The sequence below is a fragment of the Lindgomyces ingoldianus genome, assembly GCF_010093535.1.
Source record: "Lindgomyces ingoldianus strain ATCC 200398 unplaced genomic scaffold BDR25scaffold_38, whole genome shotgun sequence".
NCBI lineage: Eukaryota > Fungi > Ascomycota > Dothideomycetes > Pleosporales > Lindgomycetaceae > Lindgomyces > Lindgomyces ingoldianus.
The window spans coordinates 123,666-137,304 of record NW_022985199.1 but is presented as its reverse complement, the minus strand read 5'-3'; the positions used below and the strand labels follow the sequence as shown (position 1 = coordinate 137,304).

The 13,639-nt window shown below is 48.9% G+C and overlaps 4 protein-coding genes across 4 annotated transcripts; 2 read left to right on the top strand and 2 right to left on the bottom strand.

Moving 5' to 3' along the window:
* Positions 1 to 969: 969 nt before the first annotated feature.
* Positions 970 to 2,267, bottom strand: BDR25DRAFT_306599 (uncharacterized protein). The gene is made up of 3 exons (XM_033690664.1): positions 2,091 to 2,267; positions 1,646 to 1,978; positions 970 to 1,594 (listed from the first exon to the last, which is right to left on the bottom strand). Exons 1-3 carry the CDS (start codon positions 2,148 to 2,150, stop codon positions 1,442 to 1,444), a joined length of 546 nt encoding a protein of 181 aa, XP_033542290.1. The 5' UTR covers positions 2,151 to 2,267; the 3' UTR covers positions 970 to 1,441.
* A 921-nt stretch (positions 2,268 to 3,188) lies between these two features.
* Positions 3,189 to 4,827, bottom strand: BDR25DRAFT_239554 (farnesyl-diphosphate farnesyl transferas-like protein; the record flags this gene model as incomplete). Its single annotated transcript, XM_033685685.1, has 4 exons — positions 3,189 to 3,347; positions 3,398 to 3,574; positions 3,622 to 4,681; positions 4,760 to 4,827. The coding sequence occupies 4 exons, from the start codon at positions 4,825 to 4,827 to the stop codon at positions 3,189 to 3,191; spliced, it is 1,464 nt and encodes a 487-aa protein (XP_033542289.1).
* Positions 4,828 to 6,487: 1,660 nt separating this feature from the next.
* Positions 6,488 to 10,033, top strand: BDR25DRAFT_378598 (heme peroxidase; the record flags this gene model as incomplete). The annotated part of the gene is made up of 6 exons (XM_033697557.1): positions 6,488 to 6,816; positions 6,888 to 7,287; positions 7,337 to 8,105; positions 8,200 to 8,496; positions 8,548 to 9,380; positions 9,431 to 10,033. The coding sequence occupies 6 exons, from the start codon at positions 6,488 to 6,490 to the stop codon at positions 10,031 to 10,033; spliced, it is 3,231 nt and encodes a 1,076-aa protein (XP_033542288.1).
* Positions 10,034 to 12,090: 2,057 nt separating this feature from the next.
* Positions 12,091 to 13,600, top strand: BDR25DRAFT_306596 (carbonic anhydrase). Its single transcript, XM_033690663.1, has 3 exons — positions 12,091 to 12,405; positions 12,484 to 12,583; positions 12,818 to 13,600. Exons 2-3 carry the CDS (start codon positions 12,565 to 12,567, stop codon positions 13,438 to 13,440), a joined length of 642 nt encoding a protein of 213 aa, XP_033542287.1. The 5' UTR covers positions 12,091 to 12,405; positions 12,484 to 12,564; the 3' UTR covers positions 13,441 to 13,600.
* The last annotated feature ends 39 nt before the right edge of the window (positions 13,601 to 13,639 follow it).

Below are 13,639 nucleotides of genomic sequence, written 5' to 3'. Positions count from 1 at the left end.
GGATTGAAGTGTTGTACGAATAGTGTAAGACCTTGCAACACAAATTCGAATCTGCACCAAACTTTAAGAGCAATTGGATTATGACAGGGTTCAGGACATGGCTGTGATCCATGGTGTGACCACACTCAAAGAAGACATGCAAGTGTATAGCATCCAAGCAAAAGTCGTGGATATAAAGCCGTATGTCTCTCTCAGTCGAGTCAGGAACATACAACATTGAACCCTTCCACGTGATTGTGTGACGTCGCGACTTCGCCCCGAATCGTCAACGACAAGATATCTCTTTCAGCACCTTACCTATAGAAGAGACCAGCTTTACGTAGTCTCGCACGAATTTCAGTTGCCTCAAGGCCAATGCCATTGCGTTTCCATCGCGAAGAGCCCTGAGAATGCTTTGACTTAGGCGACTGCATCAAACGTTTCCTGTAAGTATAGCGCCACAAAAGTCTTTCGTATATCGATGGGAGAAGGGCTGGACTTCCTTCCAAGCTTCCACCACCCTGTGAAGATAAACGCAATGCGGGTAGTAGCAAAATCAGCAACGCCAACAGCAAGTGCGAGGAAGACTTGATGGGCTTGATATATAGTCTCGTCGACAAGCTCCTTGACTTTAATTTGCCGGCAGGGATTAGGATGAGTTTCCCTTCCCCGAACCTGCTAGATCTAGCAAGATCGTAATGTTTCTTATAACGAATGGATTCTCAATGGTTGCTGCCTGGAGTTTACATCGTGGTCACATGGGTGAATCCTTATATCCAGTCTCTATTTCCGCTTCGGGATTGAGGTCGATGAGGCCTTCTTCAAATTTTTTATAATCGAAGGACATGAAGAACACGTTAGTCCTATTGAATACATCTTGAGAGTTGCACGACGTGATATTGAATGTGCTGATATTAATCTCTCATCGGATCGAGTACTTAGCTCCCAGCATTAGCCTTTGTATGGGCCAAAACACTCTAAATTCGTGACGTTAAGAGGTTGGTGTTTATTAAAAATGCCCGACACACAATTGAAGTCCGTTCTAAAAAATCTCAACCTGATGCCTGGAGCTAGCAGCCGTGCCGGTGATCCCTAGTAGATTGTGGAGTGCAGGTCTTGGGTTGAGTGATGCTCATGTTGACCGGGAAAAACACAGTTCGGGATACCGGTATGAAAGACAGTGGTTCTCACATAAGTGGTGCTAATATGTTCCCTTTGATCGAAGATTTATGGGATATCCTGTGATAGGCTAGAAGTGCTGAATGAAGGGACCTTCGAGATAGGGTATCGTTTATGTACATAGCACTCTTGTCGCTTGGCTCAGCCTCTAGACGCACTCAACTCTGTGCGTTCCAGTAGGAATTTTACTCCAACCCCGTATGAGCAACCAGTGAAGCCTGTCCTATTAGACGAGGATGCCTGATTGCAATTTTGTTGTTATACACTATCTCCCTTGCGCCTTTCAGAAGACCATCTCATGTGGGCGCTCATTTCCCCTTAGGCTAAAGTTCGAACTGAGGTAGGCTTCAAGGTCTTGCACCTTCCGGATGTTCGCTATGAGTGCTTTGTCTACCCTCTTCTGGTCCTCTGTCCTCTGGGGATCTGTGTCCTTCTTCTACCTAGAATTAGCACTCCTTAGCCGCCAGCCTAAATAGTGGTCACATGCCTGCGATGTCTCTCCCTTGAAGAAGTGGTCCTCTCCCTTGTCATCCCTGCCCTTCTCTCTCTCCCAGTATTCGTCCTTTTCTGCCCTCTCTAGCACTTCACTATCGATTCCCGAGATGTCCACGACAGTAGAAGTAGCGATGACATAGCGATGGTTCACACGGCGAAGGGGAACGCCATTTGACTTGAAGGGACCTGTTATTAGAAGAACACCTTGGGAGAGCTGGCGCAAGAGAATGACACGTTTGCCGCGGAACCGACCAGAGAGCAAGATGAGGACAGTGCCTGGGGCGAGGGAGGAGCGGTATTTGGTGGGGTGTGCAGTCTTACGGGCCTGAGAAGTCACGTCAGCGGCTTGCTGTATTGGGGTTTCAACATTAGATATCAGAGCTCCAAACTCGAATGAGAGGTGTAGAATCGGCTTGTATACACAGAAGCATGCATACCTGCTTCAATTGGGCTTCGTCCTCGGCAGGGTAGTACTTGGAAGCCTTTTGATCTGCCATGGCTAACAGTGTTCACACACAAGAGCCTGGGTAATTAGAGGAAGCACTCTGGGATATGTAGGGCTGCCAACTAAATTTAAACTCTTGCCTAGAAAGAATGACAGCAGTGAAGTCAACTGCCAGGACGCAATCTCGAAATCAGAGCCCTGAAGTGGGCAGCTTCGCTTCCAAGCTTAGTCCATGAGCTAAACCCAAAGCGGAATCAATATCTCGCTTCCGAGGTCGACCGCAACACTTCACTATCTCACTGCCTACTGTATCTTCACTACTCTGCATAATACTATCGCCCCTCACGAGAAAATAGTGTGCCACTAGTCCAGTTGTGTTCCATATCAGGCGAGTACCAAGCTTCGGAGCAACGCTCGTACTACCCAAAACTTCCTTTAAAGCCTTTCAGATATGGAAAATCTGCTCATCCATCAACCAGAATCCTGCCACAGCAGTAACATATAGCGATGCTCCAACTGATAGTAGCTAGCCTGAAGTTTACCCGTACGAGCATTTCTTGACGTGTGACAGCAAGTGGATGACACGGGGACCCAGGATGAAGAGCACACAAAAATATCCATTTCCCTTGCACGGATGTCTGTCTGTCCTAATAACAGCATTAGCCGATCTAATCACGCCGACTCACTTTCCCTGATTACCGAAACTGTTCCGAGGATTACAAATACTGCGAAGTGGTACAGATTTTCGGAGCCTTTTTGAGCCCACTTTGTCCTTCTCGATTTGGGCACATGTCTCCTTGGCAACTATCTTCTTCAATTCCTTGATGTGGGCAACGGCCCAGGGGCGAATATTGTCACTATCCTAGCTGTCGTCTTTCGTGACGATTAAAAGATGTCCGCGGTCACCATCCCACGCGAGCCCTTAAAGAAGTGGGTGAGGGCTTTGCCCAGTCGGCCCTAACTTCCGCCACCGAATCTTTGCCGCTCGGTTAAGACAAAAACGTTAGTTCAAACAATCGATTTTGATGGAAAGTCGGCTGAGGCACCCCAGCTGCCCTGTTCGTGCATCCTAATTCTCAACCTCAAAGGCTTAAAGCTCGCCGTACCCAGTGACCTCTGCGATTTTTTTCGTAACAATCTCCGTAACTGTAGGAACTTTCGAATTTGGGCCCAGGAGCTGGCCTATCTGCTCTTTGAACTGCACGTAGGCGATGTCAAAGCGAACGCCCGCTAGCCATGCGACGAAAAGCTAGTGATAGAATAAGCATCTGCAATGAATGAGGAAAGATTCTGACTTACCATGACGAAGGTAATGGTGCTAATGGTGAGAGCAACGGTAGTACCTATGTAGATGAGATTCCACTTAGCCTCGTTATCCGCCTTTCGCTTCCTCTCCGCCTCTTCCACGCTGGCAGGGGACTTCTTGTCTAGTGGAGGTTTCTGTGTCGGGAAAATTGATTCAATGAATTGTTCTATCTGTGCAGTCGTTAGCAAAGTTCTCTAGTACGAGCCATGCCACTCACCCTCCCTAAAGTCATGCTGATTTTGAGGAAGTTGGGGTCATGTGGGTTGTTTCGCTTTGCGATCTTGCGTGCATACCGCCTGAACACGTCGCAAACGAGCTGCAGATTTTGCGATGATTCGATCATCAGCTGACAAGCCTCTCCTTTGGTAATCTTTACATTCTTCTCGAAGATGCTGTAGTTCTGGAAGCATGCATCGAGCGTAGCGATAGCCATAGATTGCGGGATGGCGCAGAAGTTGAAAACACTCTGTTCCCGGATACCCGCAAGGTAGTAAAGGCAGTCGTCGGCGCGTGACAGGGCGGTCAGGATCATCTCAGAGCTTGCGTTCAAGGCTTTCTCCTTATTCTCCGGCTTAAAGAGGTCCTCGAACTTGTCAACATGCTTCGACCAGATCTCCTTGGGCCAGAATCGCCGGGCGTCGTCCAGATCCTCCTTGATATCGCGAGTAATGTTGACTTGCTGCAAGAATTGGCCCATAGACTCCATGAGCTCCGGCTTCTTCAGCAATGCCGCGTTTGCCAGACCACCCTCAACAAAGAGGCGCGTTACGCCCTCACCGACGAGACCCGCAACATAGTGGCAGTAGAGCTCGTAGTCCTTAATCGTGTTTACTGGGTGAATTTTATGCTCCGCGCTGTTCACATAGTCTGCCATGCCGTTCCCCATGCGCTTGGTGATGTCCTTAATGATGTCCCTGTAGGCGGGCTTGATTTTCTTGAACTCTTCGATTACCACATTGAACTCGACCAAGAGCTGCCTGTCCCTTTCGTTTGGACCGTTCTCGTTGAACGTCCAACCATCCTGCTCCAAAATATTCTGAAAGTTCCGCAAAATTGGCTCCTTCTTCTCCAGTGGTATCGTCATGTCATCCTCCACTGTATCCAAGCCACGCAAGATCAGGTAGAATATCGTGATTGGGACGAGAAGATCCGGGTGCAGTTCCATAATAACGGCTGCGAAGCTGCGGCTGGTCTTGGGAAGGAAGTAGAAGCATCGCTTGAGGGATTCGCAGTCTTTAGATTCATCGCGCTCGTGGATGGGGTTGTGCCAGACCTTCCTGCAAGCAAGGTTAGGATATCGCAGTTCACGTGAGATGGCAAATTGGTCAAACTTATTGCTATACGATGGCACTTACCATTGGATGATTGAGCGTAGCTCACTGGGGTGAAAAACGTAGTATACAAGGCTCATAGGGCTCGGCATGATAGGCAGATGTCAGCGGAGTTGGCGGGTAGAGACGTAGATGAATGCAGGGTCGAGTGCTGCACAATGATCGCGCAGTGCACCTCAATGGCAAGATGTGTCAATTGTACAGCAGATAAGTAAATATTAAGAAAGCCGACCTGCTGGGTAAGGTGGAGTGAACGAACTTTGGAAAGCACCTCCACTACGGATCCATAATGACATGTTGGATCAGCAGGGCACGGTCCATTACCTCTCCATTTCCTCCGTGCCTGCTGCTCCGTTCGCGAAATGTCACCATCTGGTATCTCAACCGCTCTTAACTAAATGCAGCAGTGTGTGAAGATGGCTGGCTTACGAGATTGTGGCTGCTACAACATTCAAATTCTATCATGTGTTGTCGACAGCCCGGAAACCAGTCCACGTTAAACGCGAGTCAGGGACTTCCACCAATCTCCGCACCATGACTCCCACTCTGCGAAATGTCAAATTACGCGTCTTAAGCTCCTCTTCCTGTCTGGACCCGACCTGTTTCCTATTCGAGGCGGTATTGACTACCAAACGCATGATCAAGTTATCTAGAAAGTGAGAGACAGCCGGCCTTCTCTAACAACTGCTGGAGCATGGAAGCCCTTCTATTTGTGAGACTAGAATTGATTGTTTAAACCGATTTTATCGTACATGGGAACAGTATACAATAATAAGATGGCGTAAGTACACTTTCAGGGCTTGGTATTACCGAATGATACGTCCCGTCCGCTTTTGTCGCTGCTGCTTGCGGCTTGTGCTTACCTCCGTAGTGAATGAGTGTTTTGCACCACGTCGATGACTGAGGGCAATTTAGGGGTGCTGTATCAAGTATTGCATGCTTCAAAGCGTTAATTTCCTTGGGTTAAGTCCGCAGTTAGGTGCGGTGGCATTGTTGTGGTGGAAACAGTGTTGCAGGGTTGAAGTGTGCCAAGCACAAAATATCAAGGATATGTACCTAACTAGGCCAAGTCACTATCTACGAGTGCCCCCAGGCTTACAGAATAAGACAACAACCCTCTTGTAATTTTATAATATGCGCTGCGATTTCTCATAGCATAACTCACATATATCGTGATCACCTTTCTGAGATGTCAACGATGTGTGGGTAAATTGAAGCTGCTGCAACGTCAAAGTACCTGTCGTTTCTTTCAGGACGCGGGTCCTTCACCACGCATGGAGTTGCTATCCAGATTCTCCGACTTATTTTTGTCAATCTTTTGAGTTCAGCCCTAGATGAGATGTGACCCTTGGGATGGAGTCAGGGGATGGAGGTAAGTTAAATTCGAGACCGGGGTCTGCACTCATTCACTGATGTTTGAACAGCAATATAAGTTTTATCAAACTTGTCGCAATCGGCTTTAAAGATAGACCGGTCATCATTTCCCGAGTCTTCAACAAGGTCACCATCGCCAATACCTTGGTAGGTTCCGTTCGTACTTGAAATAGGGATGATGCACCTTCGCAGTCCTGGAAGGAAGGTGCCTGGCATTGAGGAAGCAATGGTCATAGACTTGTAGAAACATTTTAATTTTTTGAACGTCCTCGTACCCTTTCTCATCCTCAGGATTTTGCCTTTTGTCTTGGATCCGCTCTCCTAAGATTTCGTTATCCTTTTAGTCTCACCTCTAATTGATATTCTCGTCGGCTCACCATGCCTTCATTCAACCTATTTCATCAAGGCAGCCCAAATCCTGATAATCACAAAGGCCAGCTCATACGCTCCTTACTTCGCGACCTTGGGAGCCAGCTCCCCCCTGAACGTATCGAATCCAACTCTGACCTCGCCAAGGCTCTAGCAGATGCAACAGTAAACGGAGGTCTCGTTAAAGATAGAAAATATGTAGCGGAGAAAGCCATCGCAGCCCTTGCCTCATTGCCCCCAGAATCGGAAGTCAGAGAAGTTGGGACTGGTCTTTTGCTCAAGTCCCTCTGGGACAGCCTAGAACATCCACCAATTTCATATATGGGGGATGCGTTTAGGTATCTGCCACACTTGACATCCCTCTGGATGGTCAATAGAACTTCCCCTCGCCTAATACGGATCGTTTTAGGTACCGAACTGCGGATGGTAGTAACAACAATGTCATGTTTCCACATGTTGGCAAGTCTGGGTCATTCTATGCACGAAGCGTGACCCCAAAACATGTCCCACCTGCTGCACTTCCAGACCCTGGGACTCTATTCGATGCATTGTTAGCACGACAAGGGCCTCCTAAGCAACATCCAAGCAAGATTTCGAGCGTACTCTTCGCTTTAGCAACCATCATCATCCACGATGTATTCCGCACCAGCGATCTTGACCAGAATATTGTAAACGTTTCCTCATACTTGGACTTGTCGCCGCTGTATGGACCTACTCAAGACATTCAGGACACCATTCGAACTTTCAAAGACGGGAAGGTGAAGCCGGATACTTTTGCAGAAACCCGACTGCTGGGTCAACCCCCTGAAGTGTGTTTAAAATGTCGAGCACAGACGGTAATTCTAACTCGTTTAATAGTCCGGGGCTTTACTGGTATGCTTCAGTCGATTTCACAATTATGTCGCGGAGCAGCTTGCCATAATCAACGAGGCAGGAAAATTCAGCCTCCCTAACAACCTCTCCCAAGTTAACACCGAGGCTTTTGACAACGCATTATCCAAACGCGATAATGATCTCTTCCAGACGGCACGACTTGTCACCTGTGGCCTATACATAAATATAATCACCTGCGATTATCTACGAACAATCCTGAATCTTCATCGCACAGATTCGACTTGGACCTTGAATCCGCGAAAAGATTACGGCGAGATGCTTGGTCTAGGTGATGTCGAGAAAGGGATTGGTAATCAAGTTAGTGTGGAATTCAACCTCATCTATCGCTGGCACTCCACAATCAGTGCAAGGAACGAACAGTGGGTAAAAAGCTTCTTCAAACGACTTCTCCCAGGCACTAAACCCGAAGACATGAGCCAGCCAGAGTTCAGATCCAGCATGCGAGCTTGGGCTTCTCGACTACCAACAGATCCAGGCCAGAGAACCTTTGCAGGTTTGAAAAGGAATTCGACGGGCTATTATAATGATACCGATTTGGTGAGAATTCTCTCCGAAGCCACAGAAGATATTGCCGGGTGCTTTGGGGCAAGGAATGTCCCGGTGGCTTTGAAGGCTGTCGAGATCCTCGGCATCCAACAAAGCAGGGCATGGGGTATAGCTAGTCTAAACGAGCTTCGGAAATACTTTGGCATGTTGCCACACAAGACGTTCTCGGACATCAACTCCGATCCAGGTATGTTCCCTTAAACTCCTGGAATAAGCGATGGGGCTGCCTTGGCCATTCAACTCTAGTCAACTATGCTACTTGATATATTGCTAACAGCTAGTAGACATTGCTGCAACCTTAGAAGCCCTATATGGAGATGTGGAAAATGTTGAGATGTACCCTGGTGTTGTCGTTGAAGAAGCCAAAATGCCAATGATACCAGGTTCTGGGTTGTGCGCTGGATTCACAACGACTAGGGCGATCTTGTCGGATGCCGCAGCTCTAGTACGCGGTGATAGGTTTTACACCGTCGACTACAGTCCATCAAACTTGACAGCGTTCGGGTTTAAGGAGGTCTCCAGCGATACCACCATTGCTGGAGGAGGGGTTATTTACAGGCTGTTGATGCGAGCTTTTCGTAAGTGACTAACCTGTTGATTCTATCCATCCTAATCTTGACTTAACGTAGCCTACCACTACCGTGGAAACTCCATCTACGCTTTTTACCCCTTCACCGTACCCGCCGAGAACAGGTTGATTCAGCAATCTCTTGGTCGCGAGTCCGACTTCGACTATACTCCCCCACAGCCCACCAGACGGCCAACTCTAATTACTACGTGGAAAGGTGTCAATAGCGTTCTGCTCAATCCACAGACTTTCAAGGCCCCTTGGGGGAAACACATGAGACAGCTCAGTAACTACGACTATATGCTCGGCGGGGACAATCTCGGAACCTCCGCACAGCGCAAATCAGTTGGCCAGGCCATATATGGAACAGAGAATGCGTTAAAGGACTTCCACCAGTTCTTTACAAACACCACGTCTAACCTTATACGACGAAGAAGCCACAAGATCCGAAACATTTACGAAATTGACGTCGTACAGGATATTGCGAACCTAAGTTATTCCTCATTCGTCGCACGCCTCTTCGATATTCCACTTAAAAGCGAGCATGGAAACACCACCCTTGACACCCGGAAACTTTCTGATTTATTACGCTCAATTTTCGCGTACATATTTCTAGACTACGATGTTGTTCACTCGGCTGCACTCAAAAACGCCGCATTGAAGGCTAGTCGAGAACTTACAGACATCCTGAACCCCATATGTGAGACACACAAGGCTCAGAGTTTCTACGGGCTTCTTCCGCAGCTTCACCTCAAGGCCAAGGTAAAAAAGCCGCTACCGAACCATGGAAACAAGTTGTTACAACGTCTTTTTGAGGGCGGTAAAGGTGTCAATGAAGTGGTGTCTATCATCATGTCCACTGCTTGTGCTGCCGCTGTCCCTGGCCCTTGGGCCGTAAGCTTAAGAATCCTCAAACTTGATAGGCAGGCACTAAATTGACGTAGCTATCCCAAATCCTGGACCTCTTCTTGAAAGATTCATACTCTGCCCATTGGACTGATATTCAGAAACTTGCAAATGACAACTCTCCTCAAGCATTTGAAAAGTTGAGGAAATATGCTTTAGAGGCTCTTCGCATTACTACCCCGGGCGCCCATCTACTCCGCACGGCCGAGGCGGATGCCACGATTGTCGACGGACATCAAACACACCAAGTCAAAAAAGGCGAAACGATCTCCATAAGCCTCCAGAGCGCCTCTGTCGACTGCGAAAAGTTCCCGGCGCCCGAGGAGATCAGACTGGACCGTCCCGAAGATGCATACATCCATTTTGGCTACGGACCACACGTCTGCTTGGGACGACACATTATTACCATCGCTTTAGTAGCACAGTTTCGCGTGTTTGCCCAACTCAAGAACTTCAGACGGGCTCCAGGATTGCGGGGCCGGCTTGTGCAGAGGGATATCGCAGGATTTCAGTCGTTCTTGTCGGAACGTGGTGATGCTTGGGAACCACTACCTGCGAGTAAATATTTTCTCCGGTTTTCTGTTTTCGAACTATTGGTTGACATTCCGTGTAGCTATGAAAGTCCACTTCGACGCTTTTGAGTAAGGTGAGGAACAAGTAGAGTTTGGGCATTTGGATCAAGTAACGCTATTACTTATCTATTATTGGGAAGACTTCAGGAATAAAACACTCATCCCATCTCCCTACCTCCCTTCAAACTCCGTATTTTCACTCTCCTATGCAAACCATCTCCCCATGCAACATTCCTGTCAGATGTCATGTGGATTCACCTGACTCGAGCGACACCGTATCCTTTTTAAAATCTTCCACACTTAAGCAATTATCCAAGCCCCAATTCATCTCCAGCGAATCAGTAACGCCTGAAAAAGGAACCATTGGTGTGCCAAGCCCGAAATTTCATCTATTTTCTATGGTGTTTCGTGTTAGTTGCCTGGTTGAGAAAGTGGAGAGAACGCCGCGTCAGGTAGTGGCTTGAATGATGTCAGCCGCTAAGGAGATATAGGGCTTGGGGGGTATAGGGAAATAGTGGGGTTGGTTGGAGTTGATTGGGGGTGTGGTGGGGGGGTTAAGGTGTGTTGGAGAGGACGTGGAAGGGGGGGTTGGGGGGTTGATGCGGAAAAGATGGGATGGGTGCATAGGAAGGGTTGTGGGTGGTAGTGTCAGATGGGTGGGGAATTGATGGAATGTTATGCTTGTCTTTCGGCGTAAATATGTGGACTAAAGGATGAGTGTTGGGACGAGAAGGCTCGTATGAGAAATATAGAGAACCTGCTCCTTGTCAATCACGATTCATGGAGGCATCTTTGTGGAGCTTTTGCTCTACGAACCGAGTGTCATCATCAATAGACAGGCATAAATTCCCCACATATCAGTTTCACTGTCACAACAGCCCTCAGACAACCTTAAGAAACATGGGAATCCGGAGAGATTGGCGAAATTCGTCCATCTTGGCTTGACGGATCAAATCCGTTTTGCGGGTGTTTGACTGTTTCACTCGGCACAAGATGCAAGCTTGCCAAGGCTTAGCTTGTTATAAGTCACCTGGATAGGACGATCATCTAACCTAAGCAAAGCTTCCTCAAGCCTTTTGGTTTATTAAATAAGTCCGCCCCGCGTTTCCCCGTCCTTCCTTTTGCTTTAGAAGGGTTTCACGGAACTATTACTCGGCCCGCTCCAAGGCTCGGCAATCTTAGCCCTTGGCCCTAAATGCATGTGGAGAGATACGAGTCAGTCGTGGATTCTGCTGTAGGTTCTTTTCATATCTGAAATTGAGAAAAAGTCGCAGTCTAGACACCGATGTGCTCGACGGATGTGCTCCTAATTTCTAGACTTCGGGAGCAAGATATGTATTTTTACCTTCTAAATCAAGTTCGCCCTTAGTCCAGTTATCTAGGGGAGTGAACGTACGAAGTCTGGAAGACTAGCGCTCGCCGGGGTCCTCGATATGCTTTGTCAACAAGACTGGGATCTGGATATGTGAAGCACGTGCCACTAAATATCCAATATCTCCCGTGCTGGGCCCATGTAATATATGAATTCCACGTAACATAATTGTCTTAGAGGAGCCTTTTTCGACCTACTAACACCTTTTAGAGTAGCTTCAGTCGCTGGAGATGGTATTACACTCGGTGGTTTCTCCGCATTCTGCTCGTCAGATCATCGTACGATATCGAGAAGCGAGTAGCTTCACCGCCCAGAAAACATTACCTCGATACGGTCCGAGGCCGAGAACCTCGAAACCTTAAGCCGACTTCAAAGGAGATAGGTTGTTGTCCAAGGCGGAATATGGGTTGCCCTGGTCAGCATCTATCTTGAGGTCTTTGTCTGCCCCTGTCGGAGCGGAGTGACAGGTCCACGCGTCGGAGGCACCCGTAGACTACGGGCAGTTGAGAACCATTCGCGATAGACGGGACTGGCCGTCTGCGCTCCAAACGCTGCAGTCGCGCAAAGTCGAGCGAGAAAAAGCTCACAATGAGGGGTAATCGAAGGAAATAGGATACTATGACAGAGTAGACTGAAGTTTTGAAAAATCGTTCGGACAGCTGCCGAGATGGTAGTATGCCTCATCATGTCCTCGGCAATGTTTGCAGCAATAAATGAGCACCTTTCTCCCGAACAGCACTCCTCGGTCCCCAGTGGCTTTCTTAACGGTCACCGAGCGTTCTAAGGTTGCTTCTAGCGGTTTAAAACCGCGCGGTGGAACGAGCTTTTTGCGATGGATTGCTTGCTTTTGTGGTCCAGGGTGCAGGGAATGAGACGCACGACGTGACACTGTGCCTCAGCCAAGTGCAATATCGCAGCCAGACATTGATGCTGAAGATAAAAGGAAAATGGGTTCGCAACAGGAGTGGTTTGGTATTGGTGATCCCGTCTTTGCGCACCCTGCAGCCAGAAGACAGCCCTCGCGAAGCCACACCCTGTCAGCCGGTTAAGGGAGGCATTTCCCCAAGCTGTAAGTAGCATCCCGCCAGCGAGCTTCGATCCTCCCCTCAATACACCGACTCTTGTGACGCTGTTGACGCTGTACGAGAGCAAGGAAAAGCAAGAACACACATCGCGAGACCAGTCCACGGGTGCAACTTGAAAGCATAGACCAACCGGGTCGTCTAAAATGGCATCCTCCGCAGCTGGTAAGTTCATCGCACACCGCCTACCTCTATCTCTGCGTCCCAGACTATGTCGATACCATGCGTAGTCGACTTCAGGCGGTGGTCAAAATCATCACGTCGCTGAAAAGGCCGTTGAGAAGTAGTTATAGTCCAATCCGGGCCGCAAAAGCATCTAGTGCGCAGCGTAAATGCCCCAGCCAAGCTCTCAGTCAGGGATGAACCCGCTGCTAACGAGTCTTCTCACCTGATTTCTAGACGCCATTGAGCGCATCGTCGCCGGAAACCGAGTTTACGCCCAGAAGACGACCGAGCAAGATCCGAATGCCTTCGCAGATCTGAGCAAAGGCCAATGGCCCGAAATCCTGTGGATTGGGTGCGCCGACAGCCGGGTTCCCGAGACAACTATCTGCAATTGCAAGCCGGGCGACATCTTCGTGCACCGCAACATCGCGAACTGCGTCCATGCCCACGACAACAACACGGCCGCGGTGGTCCAGTATGCGGTAGGCGCTCTGGGCGTGAAGAAGGTCATTGTCTGCGGCCACACTAGGTGTGGCGGCGCACAGCACTCGCTGAATGACCACGACCTGGGTGAGACGCTCAACACCTGGCTGCACCCGATGCGCGAACTTCGGAGAAAACATAAGGCCGAGCTGGACAATCTGCCCGATGACGATGCGCGGGCCGTGCGGATCGCGGAGCTCAATGTCATTCAATCGCTGGACGTGCTGAAGCAGCACCCGGCTGTCACGAAGGCCATCAATGATCGCGGCCTGACTCTCCACGGCATGATCTTCGACATTACCAACGGGCAGTTAAGGCTGTTGGAAGAATCTGGAGGGAGGAGGGCTAACGTTGGGCTTTGGAGTCCGAGTTAGATTGGGGCAAGACCCATAATGGGATACTGCATTGGGGAGTTTCGACAGCCTGTCTTGGTGTTGCATATTTGCGAGGGGCCTTGGAAGGAACGGTCATGCGGCAAGGCTGAGGGTCATAGAAGGACGCGATAGATCACGAGCATCACACCATATGGATGGGCAAATAATTTCTTGATTTTTTCTTTCTCGTGCTTCTTCT